Raw genomic sequence first — 18,346 nt, forward strand, 5'->3', positions numbered from 1 at the left:
TACTTCCCAAGACTGTAGTACACTCATATTACTCTTTTAGCTACTTCTGATACGCAACTGATCTACTACTAGTAAGAAAATCATTAGTTGAAGTAATACTAAAACTCCCCATCTACAGTACTAGTTCATTTCTTCTATTTAACTGGTATACGAAGGTTATGCAGCTCGAACATAAAAGAAACTTCTGGAGAGGAACGAAACTAGTGTAACATTTTAATATAATCCTCTGCAATAGTAACACACCTATCCAAACATACTTTCAAGTGTTTTAGTGTTTGTAGTGAAATCAAATCCCATCAAAGTATCCACAGCGCCAATCGCTTCTGATTCACTGCCAATATGTTTTACATGAAGATCATTTTTCATGTTTGGCAATAAATAGTTATCTCCAGACCAAATGTGGACAATACCGTGCATATTGGATAAGTTATAAACCTGCTTCATAATTTCTGCTCTTGAAAGATGCGAGCTGGAGCAGTACCGCAATGAAAGAACATTTCAGGTTTATTTATCTCTCTTACATTTGTTTTAAAAAAATTGGTTTGTAAACTGATATCCATTGTTTGTCTTTTCTTGTTGAGGAGAATCAATAAAAACAACTTATTCTGTATTCAAAGACAAACAGATTGCATCATCCTGCTCTTTAAAGCAAGGTACAAATTCCTGAAGAATTGAAGAGAATCCCTGCCACTTAATAGTTTTGAAATAAAATTTCCCACTGTGGTGAATATAGTGATACTACTGTCAGAAGTTTGCAAATTATTTGCAGATATTAATATGTAATTAACAATTATGTCTTCATATGTTTGTGTATTAGGCACCACATGTGATAAAGGTATTCCTAATTCAAATAGTTTAATAATTATGGTTGTTCGAAAATATGAATTCTTTATATCGACACATAAAATTGTAGAGTCTTTTTTAACCCTCTTGTCTCCCCCATCCCTCTCACTTCAACTGTGATTATTTCGCATCTTATTTTGATGTTAACCTATTTAGTGATAGAAGGAGAATAAGCATGTTGGCGTTTGCGCTACATCATCTCACCCTCAGTCACAATCCTTCAGGATTCGCTTTTCAGCTTTATTTATGCGTAAGAGTTTATGACTAATCATTCAGCGTTTCCTCTTCTGATTGGTGTCAGTATACTAGAGATCCTCCGTGCAAGAGAACATTTTTTATTATAAACAAGCTAAACCTGCGCTCTCTACACAGCGCATCATTCACATATTATCACGAATCTCCTTGTCATTCCTCACAACATCTGTACATGTCCCTTTATAAACACAAGTGAAAGACGTCTTGAAAGACATCGGCAACGGGTACCATAAAGGGGAGATTTTTTTTTCGATTATTCTTTCAATATCTCGCAACGTTTGCAAGATTTGAGCCTACTTCCAGGTGGAGTTTCTAGTTCATGTATGATCAGTATTTTCTTTCTTCTTGCATGCAGTATGTAATAAGCTAATACATTACACACACAATTAATTATAATGTCAGTGATATATGGTGTTCGTTGGGCAAATCATTCCAAACAATAAAGATTCATCTTAGACTGGAGAAATGGTTATCCTTCGTTTTTCATTATTTGTCCATGAAACAAACGTTTGAGAGATATACAACCACTGTATACAACTATGCGGTGTTGGAATGTATAACTCGAAGCATGTGATGCTCTGCTAATTAAAAATTTCAACACTTATGGTGTACCCTTAAAAAATGTAATAAAGAAATAACGGCCACATTTTATAAATATTCAATTAAAACTGGACAATCTACACAAAATTTAGAATCAACTAGCGAAAACGGCACGTTTCTAGCACTTGTGGTTTTCTAGATCTCATTGTCTAAAGGATTGGAGACAAGATATAAACTTTTCTTTGGAATCAAACATATAAACCTAGCATTTTAATACATAGACTAACTGAACCTATGCGGTCTCTACACAGCGCATCATTCGCATATAAGCATAAATATACTTCTCATTCCTCACAGCATTTGTACATGACCCTTTACAGACAAAAGTGAAAGATGTCTTGATAATAATAATAATAAAAAAAATCGGCAAGGCGTATCATAAACGAAAGATTTTATCGATTATTTCTTTCTCAATATCTCGAACGTTTACAAGATTTGAGCGTAATTTCGGTTGGAGTTTCTAATTAATGTATGACCGGTGTTTTCTTTCTTCTTGCATGCAGTATGTAATAAGCTAATACATTAGATACATAATTAGTTATAATGGCAGTTATATATGGTGTTCATTGGGCAAAACACGCCAAAAATAAAGATTCATCTTACACTGGAGAAATGATTATCCTTCCTTTTTCAATATTATTTGTCCATGAAACAAACGCCTGAGTCATATGCAACCCATATGTTCAACAGTGTGGTTTTGGAATATATAATGCGTAGGATATGATGCTTTTTTTAAAAAAAAAAAAAAAAATCAACGCTTCCAGTGTACCTTTCAAAATGTAATAAAGAAGTAAAGGCCATGACTTTTTTTAAATATTCAATTAGAACTAGACAATCTACGCAAAATTTTCAATCGATCAGTGAAAACGTAATCTTTCTAGAGCCTGTAGTTTCTGAGATCTCATTGTCGAAAGAATTGACCACAAACATATAAACGTCCACAACATATAGTTTAAAAGAACTCGGAAGATGGAAGCACAATTCACGTGCATTGATTTTAGAGAAGGCTTATTAAAATACAAAAGCTTTGAACAATAATTTTATATCATAAACTTTATGAAAAAGATCTAGTTAACTAATTTATTTAAAGTACACATACTCAAAATGGTTGTCTCTGTTAAATCACACATAACCGTAGGGGCCTAAATGAAAGATTTAAAAGCCAAAGCTATAGGTTGTAGCTCAGTCGCTTTTATTGCTATTGTAGCATTTTAATAGATAGATGTTTATGAACAATAGGTGCACTGCGCTTAGAAAATCCACATATCTGATCTGTATTCCCCATAGTTACACACAATTTGTGCGGAATCAATCATCCAATCTACCTATCTATTCTCTCTCTCTCTCTCTCTCTCTCTCTCTCTCTCTATATATATATATATAGAGAGAGAGAGAGAGAGAGAGAGATCTACATATCTCAGAGCGTAGATAATTTTTTGGTACTTAAGTAAAAATGTTAGAAAGTTGGAAAAGTTTTTTGGACGTATACATTAATGCTACGAGGCTGATAAGTTTACGGGCTGACACTGACATATTGCACCACTTTTAATAAACAGTTCACGGCCTATAGTGCCATCTATGCAAAAACAATGTATCAGTTTGAACTGTCTATCTGCATCAGTTCGTTAGAATCAGTCATTTGAATCAGTTGTTGTGCGTTCCGCTCGAAAACTGCATGACAATGCTCCAATTCACACGGTTTATTGTTGCCAATGCTGCAAGGTTAGTTTGGGCTGTTAGGATGGGTACTGAATCTCTTAGAAATCAAAGTGTCTCACTGCAGCTTGGGCAGAATGACCGTGTGGACTGGAGTATTGCTATGCAGTATGCGGCCTTAACGCACAGTATCTGATTTATTGTATATATGTGTTACATTATCAAATCATAATTTTAAAAAAATAAACACAATATTTCATAAATCCAAGAGTATTTGCTAGAGTTTCTTTAAATTTTTTGGAGGTATTGCTGAAATCAAAGAACAAAATTTCTAGTTCTCTGCGTAAGTTCAGAGTACATACCTCTGAAATATTATTTAATGAATATTATTGATAATGAGTTTTGAATTAGCAAAAAATAAACTTCAATCCAATTACTCCATCGTAGATTTCAACGTTCACCTACTAGCCAATAAAAATAATCTAGGCGAAAAACAATAAAATTATTGTTATAAAAATCAATAGTCTTTGATTTTTGCAATGTTTACGAAAATTTGGAAAATATACTACTCATTATCTGTCGTTCCTATGCAACATGATAAGCCATATAAAATAGGTAGATTTAATTAATTTTACAAAACTAATTACTAGTGTAGTTTCTTTAAGGAAGCAAGAAGTGTTGCGCTCAATTATTCATTTGTATTGACTCGATATTCTATTAGTGTTATTATTATGATACGTTTGTTTAGGGATGGCCAAGTCCGGAATTTTTTACTTTCCGGAATCCGGAAAGTAAAATCGGATAAATCCGGTAGGGATGGTACCGAGACCGAGACTAGTCTCGGTCTCGTCTCGGCCTCGTGTCGAATTATCGAGACGATACCGAGACCGAGACGGACTTTTAAATACCGAGACAAGACCGAGACCGAGATAGACCTCTATAAATCGAGACGAGACCGAGACGAAACTTAGGTCAGTCTCGAAAGTCTCGGTCTCTCTCGAATATTGATATTGATAAATACTAAAATTGCCTTCACACAAAATTTGTTTCGTTGCTGTGTTAGATAATATGAGAACAGTTGACTGATGTATAGTGGCGTATTTACGGGGAGGTTATCGGGCTCAATGCAAATGTTTCTTACTCGTTCCTCAAGCCTCTCCCGAAACAAAATCCACTGCTGATGCAAATAGAACTCTCTCTCTCTCTCTCTCTCTCTCTCTCTCTCTCTATATATATATATATATATATATATATATATATATATATATATATGGTCGCGGTGCCACCCAGGTCCGCCCTGTATGGGTTCCCGGAGCCCAACTTTAATTTTAAATGGAAGCAAGGGGTGAGTGGTACTTCGTTCGATAGATCTTGAAAAACTAAAAAGCGTTGTGGCAAAAGATCTTTCATAGCGGGTATTGTATTCAAAATGGCCGCCAAGACATTTTGCCTCTATCAGATACAGTAAAACGTGCACCACTAATATGAAAACGGTTGAACATAAATGAACCGAACCAAATCTCAAAAAAATTTCATGTGGCACATCTATTGGTATTGTCGCGGAGACTCCCAGGGCCACCCTTCATGGGGGCCCAGGCCGCAACCTTAAAATTGTAAATGGAAATATGGGGTGAGTGATACCCGTTCAACGTATCTTTAAAAACTAAATAGTGCTGTTGCAAAAGATTGTTCATATGGGTCACCGTTTTCAAGATGACCACCAAGACATAGTACCTGCATCAGTGTAAAGAAAGTAGGATTGAAGCCCAGTTTATCCAGTGCATACTTGAGCGTTAAAAGGGGCTATAGTCCCTATAGCTCTCTCCTAGGATCTGCGATATATATATATATATATATATATATATATATATATATATATATATATATATATATATGTGTGTGTGTGTGTATGTATATATCCATGTTTAACAAGTAATTTTTAATCAATATAAAATTTCAACGTAATGAACACAAGATTAGTTTTCTCGAATAAAGATTGCATGCACCGTTGAGAGCTCAGGAATAAGATTAATCTATGTTACGGCACTGGATATGTGCTTACGTAATGCATTACGACTTTAAGAACTTGTATAAGAAACAGAATGCACTTAAAATGAGACGCGAACTGTGCGAAACATCGGACTTTAAATCTAACTTGTTTTGTGATCCAACTCGAGCCCTCACATAGCAAAGATGAGTGTAGTAGCTCCCACCATAAGGTTCAGGACGTTCGTGTTATAAAGTGTCAATTAAACACGGAGATGTGAAACGGTAATATAGCATTTCATCAATTTCAAACAAAATACGTATATTGTAGCAATAATTTACCCTATTTGTTAAGATAATGAACGTTATATTTTGTTTTTAAAATGACAGTCAAAGCAGAATGTATTGAATAATAAATGAGAAATTGTAAAGTTTCAATTTCAGTACGATTAAATACATTCGTGCTGCTATGTGTTGCGTTATCCGTTAGGAGGTATTGAACAACTCTGATTCAAAGGAAGGAAATACTGTAAACTACTGTATAGTAATAGAGTTAATTTAATAGAGTTTAATTGTATACGCAGTTTTGAGGCTATATGAGACAAAGTCTATTGCTGAAAGTGAAATATGGGTTCTATTAGGATTTTAGCGTGATATACCCACTGATCATTGAACATGGAATACGCCCATGGAAAGCATTAGCACTAGCAAATTAGCTACGAAGAGGTACACCATACCATAATTCTCAGTCAAAATGAAAGGAAAAAATAAGCGGAAACGACAGACTGTACGAGAATAATACTTTCACTATTTTAATTTCACAGTATTTATTTCGAGACTTTCGAGACTTTCGAGACAAGACCGAGATTTGGTACACGAGACCGAGACCGAGATCGAGATAAGCATCTGTTGACCAAAACGAGACCGAGACGGTAATTTTTTACTCGAGACGAGACCGAGACCGTTATTTATCAACCGAGACGAGACCGAGACTTTACAAAGTCTCGTCTCGTCTCGTCTCGATACCATCCCTAAAATCCGGAATTCAGAAAAATCCAGATTTCAGAAAAATTCCAATTTCGAAAAAAAAACGGATTTCGGAAAAATTCCGATTTCGAAAAAATCGGAATTCGGAAAAGTTCCAGATTTCGGAAAAATTCCGATGTCAGAATAATTCTGGAATTCGGAAAAATCCGGAATTAAAAAAAATATTGAATGATATTTGTGGGAAATAAGAGTTTGGTGCTGTATGAAAGAGGTCCGTTTTGAACAATGTGATGGACAAGTTTGTGATCTATTATGAATGTCACTTTAATCTTTATGTATGTGGCATTTCTCGAAGCACAGACTATTTTGATTGAATACCTACTGCCTTTTTGGCTTTATCTCTGCTTTTAACGTGGAAAAACCAAAATTAGGCTTAATTTTGTGGTTGATGGAAAGGCATACGTTCAACAGAACTTGGAAAAACGCAGTTGTATTAGTTAAATGGTTAAGTACAATCGCCGTCAGAAGCCTATAATTATTGATGGGTCCAGCAAAGGTAAAAGACTTATAATTTTGAACAGGAATTTCTTAGTGGGTAAGTGCTCCCTTTGACTTTGTCAAGTAGTTGTGTCACGTCTGATGTATTATTTTTTATACGTGTAGTCGTTCTAGTAGTCTAACCAATTCGTTGCCTTTTACTGAGTTCTCTATCTTTAGGAGATATAGTGGTTTTTAATTTTTTTTCCAGTCCCAAATGATTTTTTCTTTAAGAGATTTTTCGCAAAAGTTTGAAGAAGCATTTGAATGATGATCCAATATTTCCCCATACCTTCCCTTTTGAGATATTTGTTGCGTTATAAAGTTGAAGCACGTTTGAATGATTAACCTCTCTTTCATATCAATTTCATCCTATTTCGCTCTTGAAGGTATTGGTTTTAAGAAAATTAGAAAACTAAATTTTGATTTGTTTTGGATAGACTTTATTAACTTTGATAATGAAAGATGTTGAGACTTAATTATTAACTTACATGTATTGACAAAATTTATATTATACAGATTGATCCTAAAGTTTCGCCATATTTTCTGGTATGACCAGATTAAGACTTGAAATTGCAATTATAGGTATTTCTCATTACTATTTGAGAATTTGTTAGGTACCTACGTTATTTTGAGATCACGATATTGAATTTCTAGTCGACTAATCATAATTTGGAGATTATGAAATTCTCGATTTTGGTCAATGTGTTAGTAGATCTGAATTAAGATTCTGCTTAACCGTAATTAACTCAATCTTTTGTTGATATTTTTTAATGAATATTGAAGTTTAGAACTGTTACTGTTGAAGTACAGTTATTGTTTTTGAAGAGAGCAATTAGATGTGTTGTACACACAACCGTCAAATTGCCTAATGTTAACAAAGTTGTTATCGAAAAATTGAATTTTTTGTTACTTTATAATTTGAATTTTTGTCTTGTTTTTAAATACAATGTCTCCACCGTCCAATAAAGCTTAAAACTTCCTTTGAAAGACTCTAAGATTAAATTCTTCTGAGAAAAGAACAAGAAAAAACATTGTAAATGCTATAAGTGAGTTATACACACTTATCTAAGTTTTATGCTTTAATTTGAAAGTTCTTAGCAAACCCTAAAACTTTCTTGAAGAATAACACAATGGTAATCACCACTTCCGATAAAATTGAGTTATTAGATGGAATACATTGGGATTGAACCATAGAACAGCATGTAGGTTGTTTAATTTCGGAAATGTATCTGGACATGGCAGAGAAAACATGTTTGGTATGCGATTACATTTCTTTGTACGAGAATGTTGAGCTATCTTTTCCAGATTATTCGAAAGTTATAAAATGTGACGCACCATTGTCTTCCACGAACCTCTCAATTTTTAATAGTTTGTCCGCCTAAAGAAGATTCGTATACAACGATTGCTTCTCATGTATCGTCTGATTACGTGCAATAATTCACTTTCTTACGAGTCCAAGCGAGGACGAGCCACATTGAGAATAATAAGTCGGAAACCGAATGAATGCAAGCACCATTGAAGGTACAGAGCCGAGCCAAACGACTCCTTTTCAAAATGACGAACTCTGTCCTCCTGTGGTGCATTTCTTTAGTTTACAATGCCATTTGAAACACAGATTCATATTATAACAAATTTTCTTGAGATATCTGTTCGCATGTCGCTGTTTGAGATGTATTAACAAAACCTTAGAATATTCAAGATATTTTTCAGAATATATATGAAATAGAATTCTGTGGCATATACGTAAATCTCAAAGAATTTTGTTTATTTTACATGACAAATATTTTATTCATTAATAGTATTGGTTAAAACTACTAATGGTTTCTGTTGTGTAAGTGACGAAAATTAACCCATCCCTCTGTTTAATTAATATTTAATTGTAGGCTATTTTTATATTTTTCTTTCTTTCTTATTTATGGAGCTAAATATTTAATTCCCTTATTGTGGTTCTAAAAATTTTCTTAAATTATTGAAATTCGCTACACTCATTTCTTTTATCGTGCAATAGTTTTATTCGTTCATTTATTTTTTTATTGTTGTTTTCAATTCCTAAAGTATTATATGATTAGGCCAATGATTTAACTTGTTTTAAATAATTGCAGAAGAGAGAAAGTAAATGCATCTCGTGATCCACGCCCGAATTTACGACGAAACACAACCAACGGTTTCGAAACTAATCTACAGAGCAATGCTTCAACGGCAAGAAATTTCGAGTGGCGAAGGAAACCATGGAAAGGTAATATACATAATTGTAGGTAAAACACAACTATCTTTACGTGTTTCCCGGTATACGGAGGTTGATTCAATTATATTGAGCCGAATATGAATGTGCCAGTTATCTAGGAAATGCCTTGTTTCCACCACCGGCTGTGTTTAATCTGCAGACCACCTCTACTGACTATTGCTCGGTTTCAGAGTTTCCATTGGAGGAGACTGCGTTGCAGCTGGACCATGGTATTGCATCCCACTGGTCTTTGCAGGCTTTCCACAGGTTGGTAACGGTGCAGACTCGACGGTAGGACAAGCGCCGCTTGAGGAGTCTGAAAGTACAATAGTCCATTTGACTGGCATCTGGAAACTTTAAGAGAAGTCAGAGAAGGGAATTGCAGAAATTAAAGTTTGCTGTTCCGTACAGCGAAATAATTCCAGTGATGTCTCCGCCGGTCGCTGGGTACTTTGTCTTGGTGCAGTTCAACATGGTTCATGTCTTGTCCGTACAATGCTGAGATTACATACTGCTAGCTGCTCGTGTCGGTGTGGTGAAGCCAGGATTCTGTACTGCATATTTCCTTATGATACAATTCACAGTGGCACGGTCCTACACAAAAATTACGCACTTGACACATTTCTACGATGCGTGACGCCGTGAACTTAACACCTAGAAGGCTCACAATAAACGCCTCCTAGAATCTGTTCAGTTTCGGCAGCATCAAATTCCGGTCGACCACACCGCTCTACTGCGTGACTAATGAGATATTGTTGTTTGCCTCGTGAGTCTCACGGCAGTGGGTTGCGCATATGCTGTACAGTTGCACATTGACTTTGGTTCGATATAAATGAATAAACCTCTGCATATATCTTTCTCTCTTTTTATTTTTATTTATTTATTTATTAATTTGTAGTGCGTTCACAGATCTGTTAAACTATTTTCATAAGCGGTACAGACATATAGCCTATATTTTGATTCATATTTAAGCAATACACAGCAATTTGTGCCTTTGTGAAAGTATATTCTTCGTTATTGGCCATGTTTTGGGTATGTCATTCTCATGATAGGAATTTCAAGTTAAGAATTAATTTTATTGTGTATGTTTGGCCACATAGCATTTACATACTCCACATAATTGACATAGAAGATGTAGAAGGAAAAGTGTAATATAGCGTACAACATACATTAGACTTTTATACTCGTCTACGAAAACAGAAGCAATATAAACAAATGAAATGAAATGAAATCTTTAAGTTTTACGTCCCACGGTTATGCCGGTTAGGCTAAAGGAGACGGTGATGATGAGAGATGAGTGAAATGGTGGAATGAAGAAAGTGGGAGGAAACGGGAGAACCCCGAGAAAACCCACGAGCACGGTGTTTGTCCACCACAAAGTTCACTTGGCGGAGGCTGGGATCGAACCCGGGACCCCAAGCACCAGAGGTGAACGCTCTACCACTGAGCCACCGCGCCCCCAAGCAATATAAACAGATGGCTGCGTGCAAACTGGCCAGCGTCGTCGATTACGAGAAATAGGCTCTCGTACCATCAAATTGCTGCAAGTACAGAATACACTGAAATGATGTGATGTGTGGGCAAGGAATTGATAAAAAACAACTATTTGCAGCGACAATCGAGCATTGCATGCTCCAATGTGACTACACCGCGGCACGACAGATGTGTTGTCCAAATGACCATGACTAGCTCATATCATCTTCCATACTATTAGATCAACGTTGGAGCACAATATCATATGTAGACTTGCTTTGACGGTTTGACGTCGCATGCTGAACGTTTAATTAGTGTGACGCATGCCCACACATCTACTATAAGTATCCTAGAACAAACGATTAACACTTCATTGAAAGTATAGGAACTGTCGCTGGTATACTAAATGACAGATTATGTTGTTTCTCTGTGAGTTTGATGTCTATACTGATAATTACGCGTTAGACACTATCATGGTGACTGTAATGCTCTAGGGTGTATTGCTAAGGATCATAGTGACTGAAAAGCAGGCAACATAGATTGGAGCGCTATTGAGAACAACACTCGATCTCTTCTCTTACGCACTGAGGGTAACTTCATCAGTGACAGCTAAATAAGGGAAGTTCTAGGAGCAAGGTCCTAGCCTTCATTCGGACACTTTATATCAGGGGGAAAATGCTCTTTTACACGTATCCCGGAAGGTTGAAACTTTCTCTGAGGAACATGGGTACACCTACTTCCCTTATTTGGCACGGTTGAATACATTTCACCTACCGGACATGTGTGTGATATGGCTTGCTAGGCACGTTCTTCAGCACGGTCTTCCAGCAGACTCGATATATTGTAGACTCACATATGAAGGGTAAGGGGAAAAAACAAGGAATGTCACAAAACTGCATTTTCGAGAAAACGGCGTTTTAATATTGAAAACTGCGTACAAAAAATAGGGTTATGAAATCTTTTGCCAATTTTTAAATGAACATTTCTACATCTACGCATGCATGCCATAGACAGTCAAATAGTACCAAGAGTCACCAACAGATAGGACAAAGCACCCGAAAAAGCACATACATGGACATTCCTTGCTTTTTCCCCGTACCCTTCATATATCAACGGTGATTTCCCAGAAGCAGCATGGCAGGCGATTCCCCAGAAACACGTTCTATACCTATTTGCTTCGATGACACAGCGTATAGAGGCTCCGATTGCAAAATGAGAACGTTTCACTCCCAACTGAGTTACCTAGATCGGAAGTCTTATGCACTTCTGAAATTGTAATATTTTCTATACAGTCATGGAAAAAATCCGTGCTTTTTTATGCCTCTTTCACATCTATTTCATGATGCAATTTCACAGACGGTAGTACCTACATAAGTGAACATGTCGATGGAGAATTTATCTACCATTTTATTGCGATATCACTGGTTTGTTTCAATCCTACGTAATTATATAATGATTGTGATGTCACATTACTTCAAATTGCTCAATCAATTAAACAACATTTATGAAAGCTAAAGTAGAAAATTGCTTTGTCATATTATGCAGCTTGTATGTGCGAACTTCCAGGATGGGGTTAATTTTATACCCATTTACACCTTCTCTTTGACAAATTTTAACATCAAACTAAGAGTTTTTTTTTTTAAACCTTGAGGAAAGCTGAAACAAGATTTCATTACAATGGGAAAAATTTTACGAAACTTATCATGAAACAGACATAGAGAAAGACAGATGCAAGCTGGATCAAACGGTAAAATTTCGGTTGCGTTCGATTCAAAAATGTTTCGGTGCCACTGTGACTCAGTGGTAGAGCGTTCACTTCTGGTGCATGAGGTCTCTTGTTCGATCCCACTTCGCGCCAAGTGAACTTTGTAATGGACAAACACCGTGTGCGTGGGTTTCCTCGGCGATCTTCCGCTTCCTCCCACTTTCTTCATTCCACCATTTCATTCATTTCTCATCATCACCGTCTCCTTTAGCCTAGCCGGCATAAACGTGGGACGTAAAACTCAGAGATTTCATTTTCATTTTTTCAAAAATGTTTCATCACTATTGAATCTATCCTACAGAATGAAGCTATTCTTGACTTGAGTGCTATATCTAAACCATCCCATCTTTTTTTAAGGACTTTGCGAAAATACACTAACATATTTTAAATACGAACTTATATTTACTTAATGCCTAATTGAGTAATGGACCATATGTACGAAGAACTTTTGTTCATATTCTCTTAAAAATGAATGATGATTCTATTTAGCATCTCGTGATTTGTTTCTGTAAAATATATATAAAGGTAACCAAGAAAGTTATGTCGCTTTTTCATCCACCATGTTCGAACATCGATATGTCACCTGGGGCTAAGACATACCTGAAAGATCAAAAATAGTCCCCATCAGCATCGACAACCTTCTGCCAATGTTCTGGAAGGCCATGGATTCCATCGCGGTAGGACTTCGTGGGCCGTGAAGCGAAGAACGTATCAAATACGTTTTGCACATATACTAGGGATTTAAACTGACGTCCTCTAAAGTGATTGTCCAAGAATGAAACATATGATAATCGGACGGTGCAATATCTGGGGAGTATGGTGGATGCAATTGTGTTTCCTATCCAAGGCGTAGAATGGTGTCCCGGGTCATACTAGCCACGTGGGGTTTAAAGTTATCCTGTAACAGGAGGACCGCTTTGCGATTCAGAAGTGCTGACTCCAGAGTTTTGAGTTTTTCTTGAACACGGCTCAACTGGTGGCAAAAAAAAAAAAAAAAAAAAAAAAACAGTTGCACATTTGCTCTGATCAGCTGGTAGCAATTCCCAGTGCACGATGCCGCAAGCAGTCCACTAAACACACAGGAGGACCTTCTTCTGGTGCAGTCGTGGTTACGGTTGTTTTGGAACCGGTTCATGGAATGCTAACCAATGATGACGGCGCCGTGGAGCTGCGTACAGGACCTACTTCTTATCACATGTCAGCACCCTGTCCAGAAATGGCTCCTTCCTCAGACGAGACAGCAAAAAATACAGGTGTCTGCTCGCGTTGCCTTCTGGCCCGGAGTCAAATCATGTGGAACCCATCGACCCAACTTGTAGTGTTTTCCTAGTTGATGGAAGTGCTGCTGAATGGTTATTCCATTCACATTGAACTGTAGTCCCAGTTCCTCACATGTCTGGCCACTGTTCACCTCAATTTCTGCCTGAAGATCTTCATTTTGTACATGTGTTGGTCTCCCGGCACGTAGTTCGTCTTCGAGTGTTTCGTCACCGTCCTTAAACTTGTTAAATCTCTTCTGCAATGTCCGCGTAGTCACGACACCTTCACTAGAGGCCTTTCATATCTTCCGCCCACTGCAGAAGCGTTTGACCCCAGTTTGAACTCGTACCGCATACATGCCCTTATGACGCTCTGTGGAGGTCCCATGTTCACTCTGTCCTTACGCAAGTTCACGGTGTAACTGAACTGCCACAACCAGGTAGTATGTTGGATGTACCTACACCAACAACTGACCCTCGCTGTATCTCCATTCACATTCAACTCACGGTGTGAGGGCCAATGGAACACAGACCTCCACAAAAAGCAACAGAACTTTCTTGGTTACCTTTATAAGTTTCATTGAGTCAAGATATCAAATATCACGTAGTCTAAAACGAATTTGAGCCTTTTGCGCACAAATTTGTGTTAGTATCTCAAAACTCAGGGTATATGAGTTGCAGCGGGTCATTATGAACATCATTTAATAGATCACATGTACGAAAACTGTTGGAATTCTAATGAGCAGAAAATTTGGTCAAACAAATTTGTCACGTGTTTTGCAGACTATTTTTGAAAGTAACATGTTCAGTGAATTTTGCAGAGACTCAAACAAAGAAATATCTGACGGTGCCAGGTCCATGTTATACGGTGGGTACATTAAATCCTCCTAGCCATGTTCTCTCGATTTCTGACTGGTGTTAAAATTTTATGCAGCGTTGTGCTGTCAGCCTAGTGTACGACACCCTTTCTGTTAACCAACTCCAGCAGTTTCTTTCCAATTGCTAGATACATTCGCAATACTTGTCAACAGTCCAGGTACGAGGCGATCGTTCCAACCGGTGGCAGCAGCTCCTGATGCACAATATCCAATGCCACCATACACACATCAAATCAATTCTGGAAAATCAATGTTGGTTTTGACAAAGTTTGCGGAACTTCTCACTTCAACCACTATGTTTTTCGGACATTATTGTGGTAGATTACCCACTTTTCATCACTCGTGAGCAATCGCTTTAGAAATTACTCGAGTTCGTTACATTTCAGTAGAGATTTGTAGATTCGATTCGGTATTCGGTATTCGATTGAGTAAAAGCTTTTGAGTCGTATCATGTGACACCCAATTGTCGAGCTTCTTCATATAGCCAACTTTTTCGCAAATACTTTAATACTATTTGGTTATTTAGGTCATTGATGATGTTATGACTGCTTATATGCCAGTCTTCTTAGACTTTTGTCAGAATATCAACCACTTTTTCTGGATTCATTTCATGGAGAATCTTGTAAACAGCATAACATTTTTCAGGACAAAAGCGACTGATTGATATTTCGGCTGTTGCTTTCGATAACGTATCTTGAATATAAACAGAACAAACTTCTTCAGGACGTCCACGGTATTTGGTCCTTTATCTAAATGAAAATTTAAAATGTACTGCAATTCCAATTGAGCAGTGTGCACGGGCGTCTCTGGTGGGGGACAGGGGGGACGCGTCCCCCCCAATATTTTGTGTAGTTATGAAAGGAATTAATGCTGTAAAGTATTTAGTTTTTCATATGGAAGAAGTAAAGACAGGCAAAGGAAATGAAAAATATATCTGTTGTTAAGTATTAATTTGATGTTATTAAAATGTCCATCTGATGTGTGTCACTTTCAAAGAAAGTTTTTTTTTTCAATGCTACACTGCTTGGTTAGTCAAAGTACTCTCTGTTGCAGCCACTCAACCAGCAACGATCGCAGACAAATAATGTTGATCATACTTAGCTACGCTTGCCTTGTTTGAGTACTAACACACGCCCTCTATAGACACTACGATCAGCCTACAGTTTACGGTGACCGATGTACGTATATCGCTCAAATGGGAGATGTATACGGGAATAAAGTAAAATGTGCTTCCACCAGTATCTTATTTTCACTTCACACGCAACAAAAATTGAGGGTTAAATATGAAAGAGATTCTGTGGACGATGAAGTTGAAGAGTTTAATTTGGGAGGAGACAACATAAAGAGGCAATTAGCTTCCATTGAGTAAAATAGGTGAAAGCTGTTTAGACAAGGGAAGAAAGGAAGTGCATGTAGTGTTCGTTGGTTTAGATTAGTTTTAATTGATTTACTTTGATAAATTGGATGAAGATGCCAAAGAAACTTGGGAGAGAAGCTCAAAGGTTCGGAAGAAACCCACATATGAACCAAGCAATGAAAGTTGGAATGCAAGAAATGATATAGGATGGTGAATAGAAAGAAGTATTTGGCAAAAAGAAAAAAATGCTTCCTTCCAAGTACTATCATTTAATATCTAGAAGAGTAGCGAAAAATAGTTTGTTCAGGGAACACGATTATAGGAGGACGAATATGGTTAAGGACTATCATAATTACTCTAAAATAAAATTATTGTTACTGCAGGATATGAATCGAGAATTCGCACGATACCTGATAACATAAAGAAAGGCTCTGATAGTAATATAAGTGTAAATAAATATAAAAAAGAAAAGCAGCAAGAAAAGCTAGATGATTGAGGCTGTGATAGATGTCTAAGAAAGGCAGTAGAATATGTGATTATGTTTAATTTGCTTTGACTTCAGTTTAGTTTAGCGTCCCTTTCAGCATCGTGGCTATATTTAAGACGTGGACCTACAGCTTATGTGAGAGCCGAACCACATGAGTTCCTGACGGGAATCGAACACAGGTCTCCGGCACCAAAGGCACATACGCTAACTGCTTAGCCACGAATGAGCTCTGCCTATATTTAAATACCTAGGTAGTATTATTAACGAAGATATTAAATATAAACTTTAAATAGAAACCACGGGGATAATGGAGAAAATCTTTAGGAAGATTGTGATTATTATGGTGGGAAGCAAGATACCATGAGTTACTTAATGAAGAGTTACAGAAAGGACTCAAACGAAGAGTATAGGACTGTACGAAGCAGAAACGTGGCATTACGAGAAGACCAAAAAAAAAAATAATCTAGTTCTCAAAATCTGCTTTGAGATGAACGTAAAACGAGTAAATTTATTAATACGAGTTTCTAGTAAATTTATTAAAGTGGATTTATTTACCATTTTCTTCTTTATGAAAACATACTTTCTGACATATTATTACTGTGTTTGTCTTAGACACTCCATAATAACGTATTAATTTTTGTACTATGCTACAGTTTGAGCTTGCGAAAGATAATAAAACAACAGAGTCCATTTTAATAAAAGAAAGGGATGAGTAATGATGAATTGTTGAAGAACTGAAAAAAAATATACCTAAGATAAGTCTACATGCATGAGGTGTATCTTCCTTTAGACAAATTATATTAACTCCTCAGAATGATAAATTCTGTCTTCCTACATACATATGCTAAATACAAGCAACATATATTAAACGCATTCACTACACGTCAGAGGAATTTTAAATAATATAACAATAAGTTGACAAACTCAGTAATTGAAGGAACTGTCATCTGCACACGAGTTATACAAGAAATTAAAAAAAAAAATTACGACCTGGATCAGATAATAAACCTATATAGTAAATCAATATGTAAATTAATGACAAGAAAATTGTCAGTAACTGTAATCATTTTTACCAATAGGTTAACCTACTAAAAGTCGTGCTCGGGAATCATAAAACTAGTATAATAGTTGATATATGATGTATTTGTACTTTCAAAAATGTTTGAAGTAATGAATTGCTCGATTATTTTGTCTGGGTGGAAACTATCTTCTGTAACGCAACGAATGGATCAAGTGCACAGGTACGACTCACAAACTCCTTGCATGTTCAGAAAACAGATTGAAATAAACAACCAGCCAGGAGGCACTGTGTTGTTCGACAGTATCCTATGAAAATGCACCATGGAGAGCATATAATTGCAAGTAACTTTACAAGTTGAACCAGGAACATCCGGCACAACTATCCACGAAAACCATCAATAGTAGGGTGTATTAAAAAGAAAATCTTTTTCGAAATGTTAAGGTAGGTAGTGGGGTAAAGTGACCATTTGTGGTGGTATGTAAGCACGCACATCCACTCTGAACAACTACAGCTTATTGCAACGTACCGAATGAAAATTTACGCACTACCCATCTAATGAACCTAATGAAGACGTGATTTGGGATCAAGAAGGAAAAATTGATAACTGATGGAGCAAAACACTTCTGGAATAAGATCCACTTGTAACGACTTCTCCCACACTAAGTGAGAGATATGATTGATAGAAATGAAAATCTTTGAGTTTTACGTCTCACGGTAATGCCGTTGTAACGGTTCAGTTTTAGCCCCTTAAATTTTTACGCCCCGGTAAAAATGTCCCGGCAAATTTTACCCCTGCCATATTATTCATACTAGCGTACATAGGTAAAAGTTTACTATATATATGACACTGACATCCCTCACTAAAGCCAAAAACAAAATTTCACCTCCTCCAATAACTCCAACAATGAGAAACACAAGGGGGTAAAAATTACCAGCAAATTTTAACCCCGAGCCATATTATTCATACTAGCGTACATAGGTAGAAGTTTACTACATATATGACACCTACATCAAC

General features: G+C 36.6%; 1 protein-coding gene across 1 annotated transcript in view; it reads left to right on the forward strand.

Moving 5' to 3' along the window:
• The window catches only part of LOC145687250 (uncharacterized), a 99,491-nt gene that overhangs the window by 13,547 nt on the left and 67,598 nt on the right, over positions 1 to 18,346 (forward strand). The window contains exon 3 of the mRNA XM_081760724.1: positions 8,970 to 9,103. Coding sequence (XP_081616850.1) covers positions 8,970 to 9,103 — 134 coding nt within the window. The remainder of the gene's footprint in view (positions 1 to 8,969; positions 9,104 to 18,346) is intronic.

Source organism: Thermobia domestica, chromosome 6 (assembly GCF_964235325.1).
Source record: "Thermobia domestica chromosome 6, izTheDome1.hap1.1, whole genome shotgun sequence".
NCBI lineage: Eukaryota > Metazoa > Arthropoda > Insecta > Zygentoma > Lepismatidae > Thermobia > Thermobia domestica.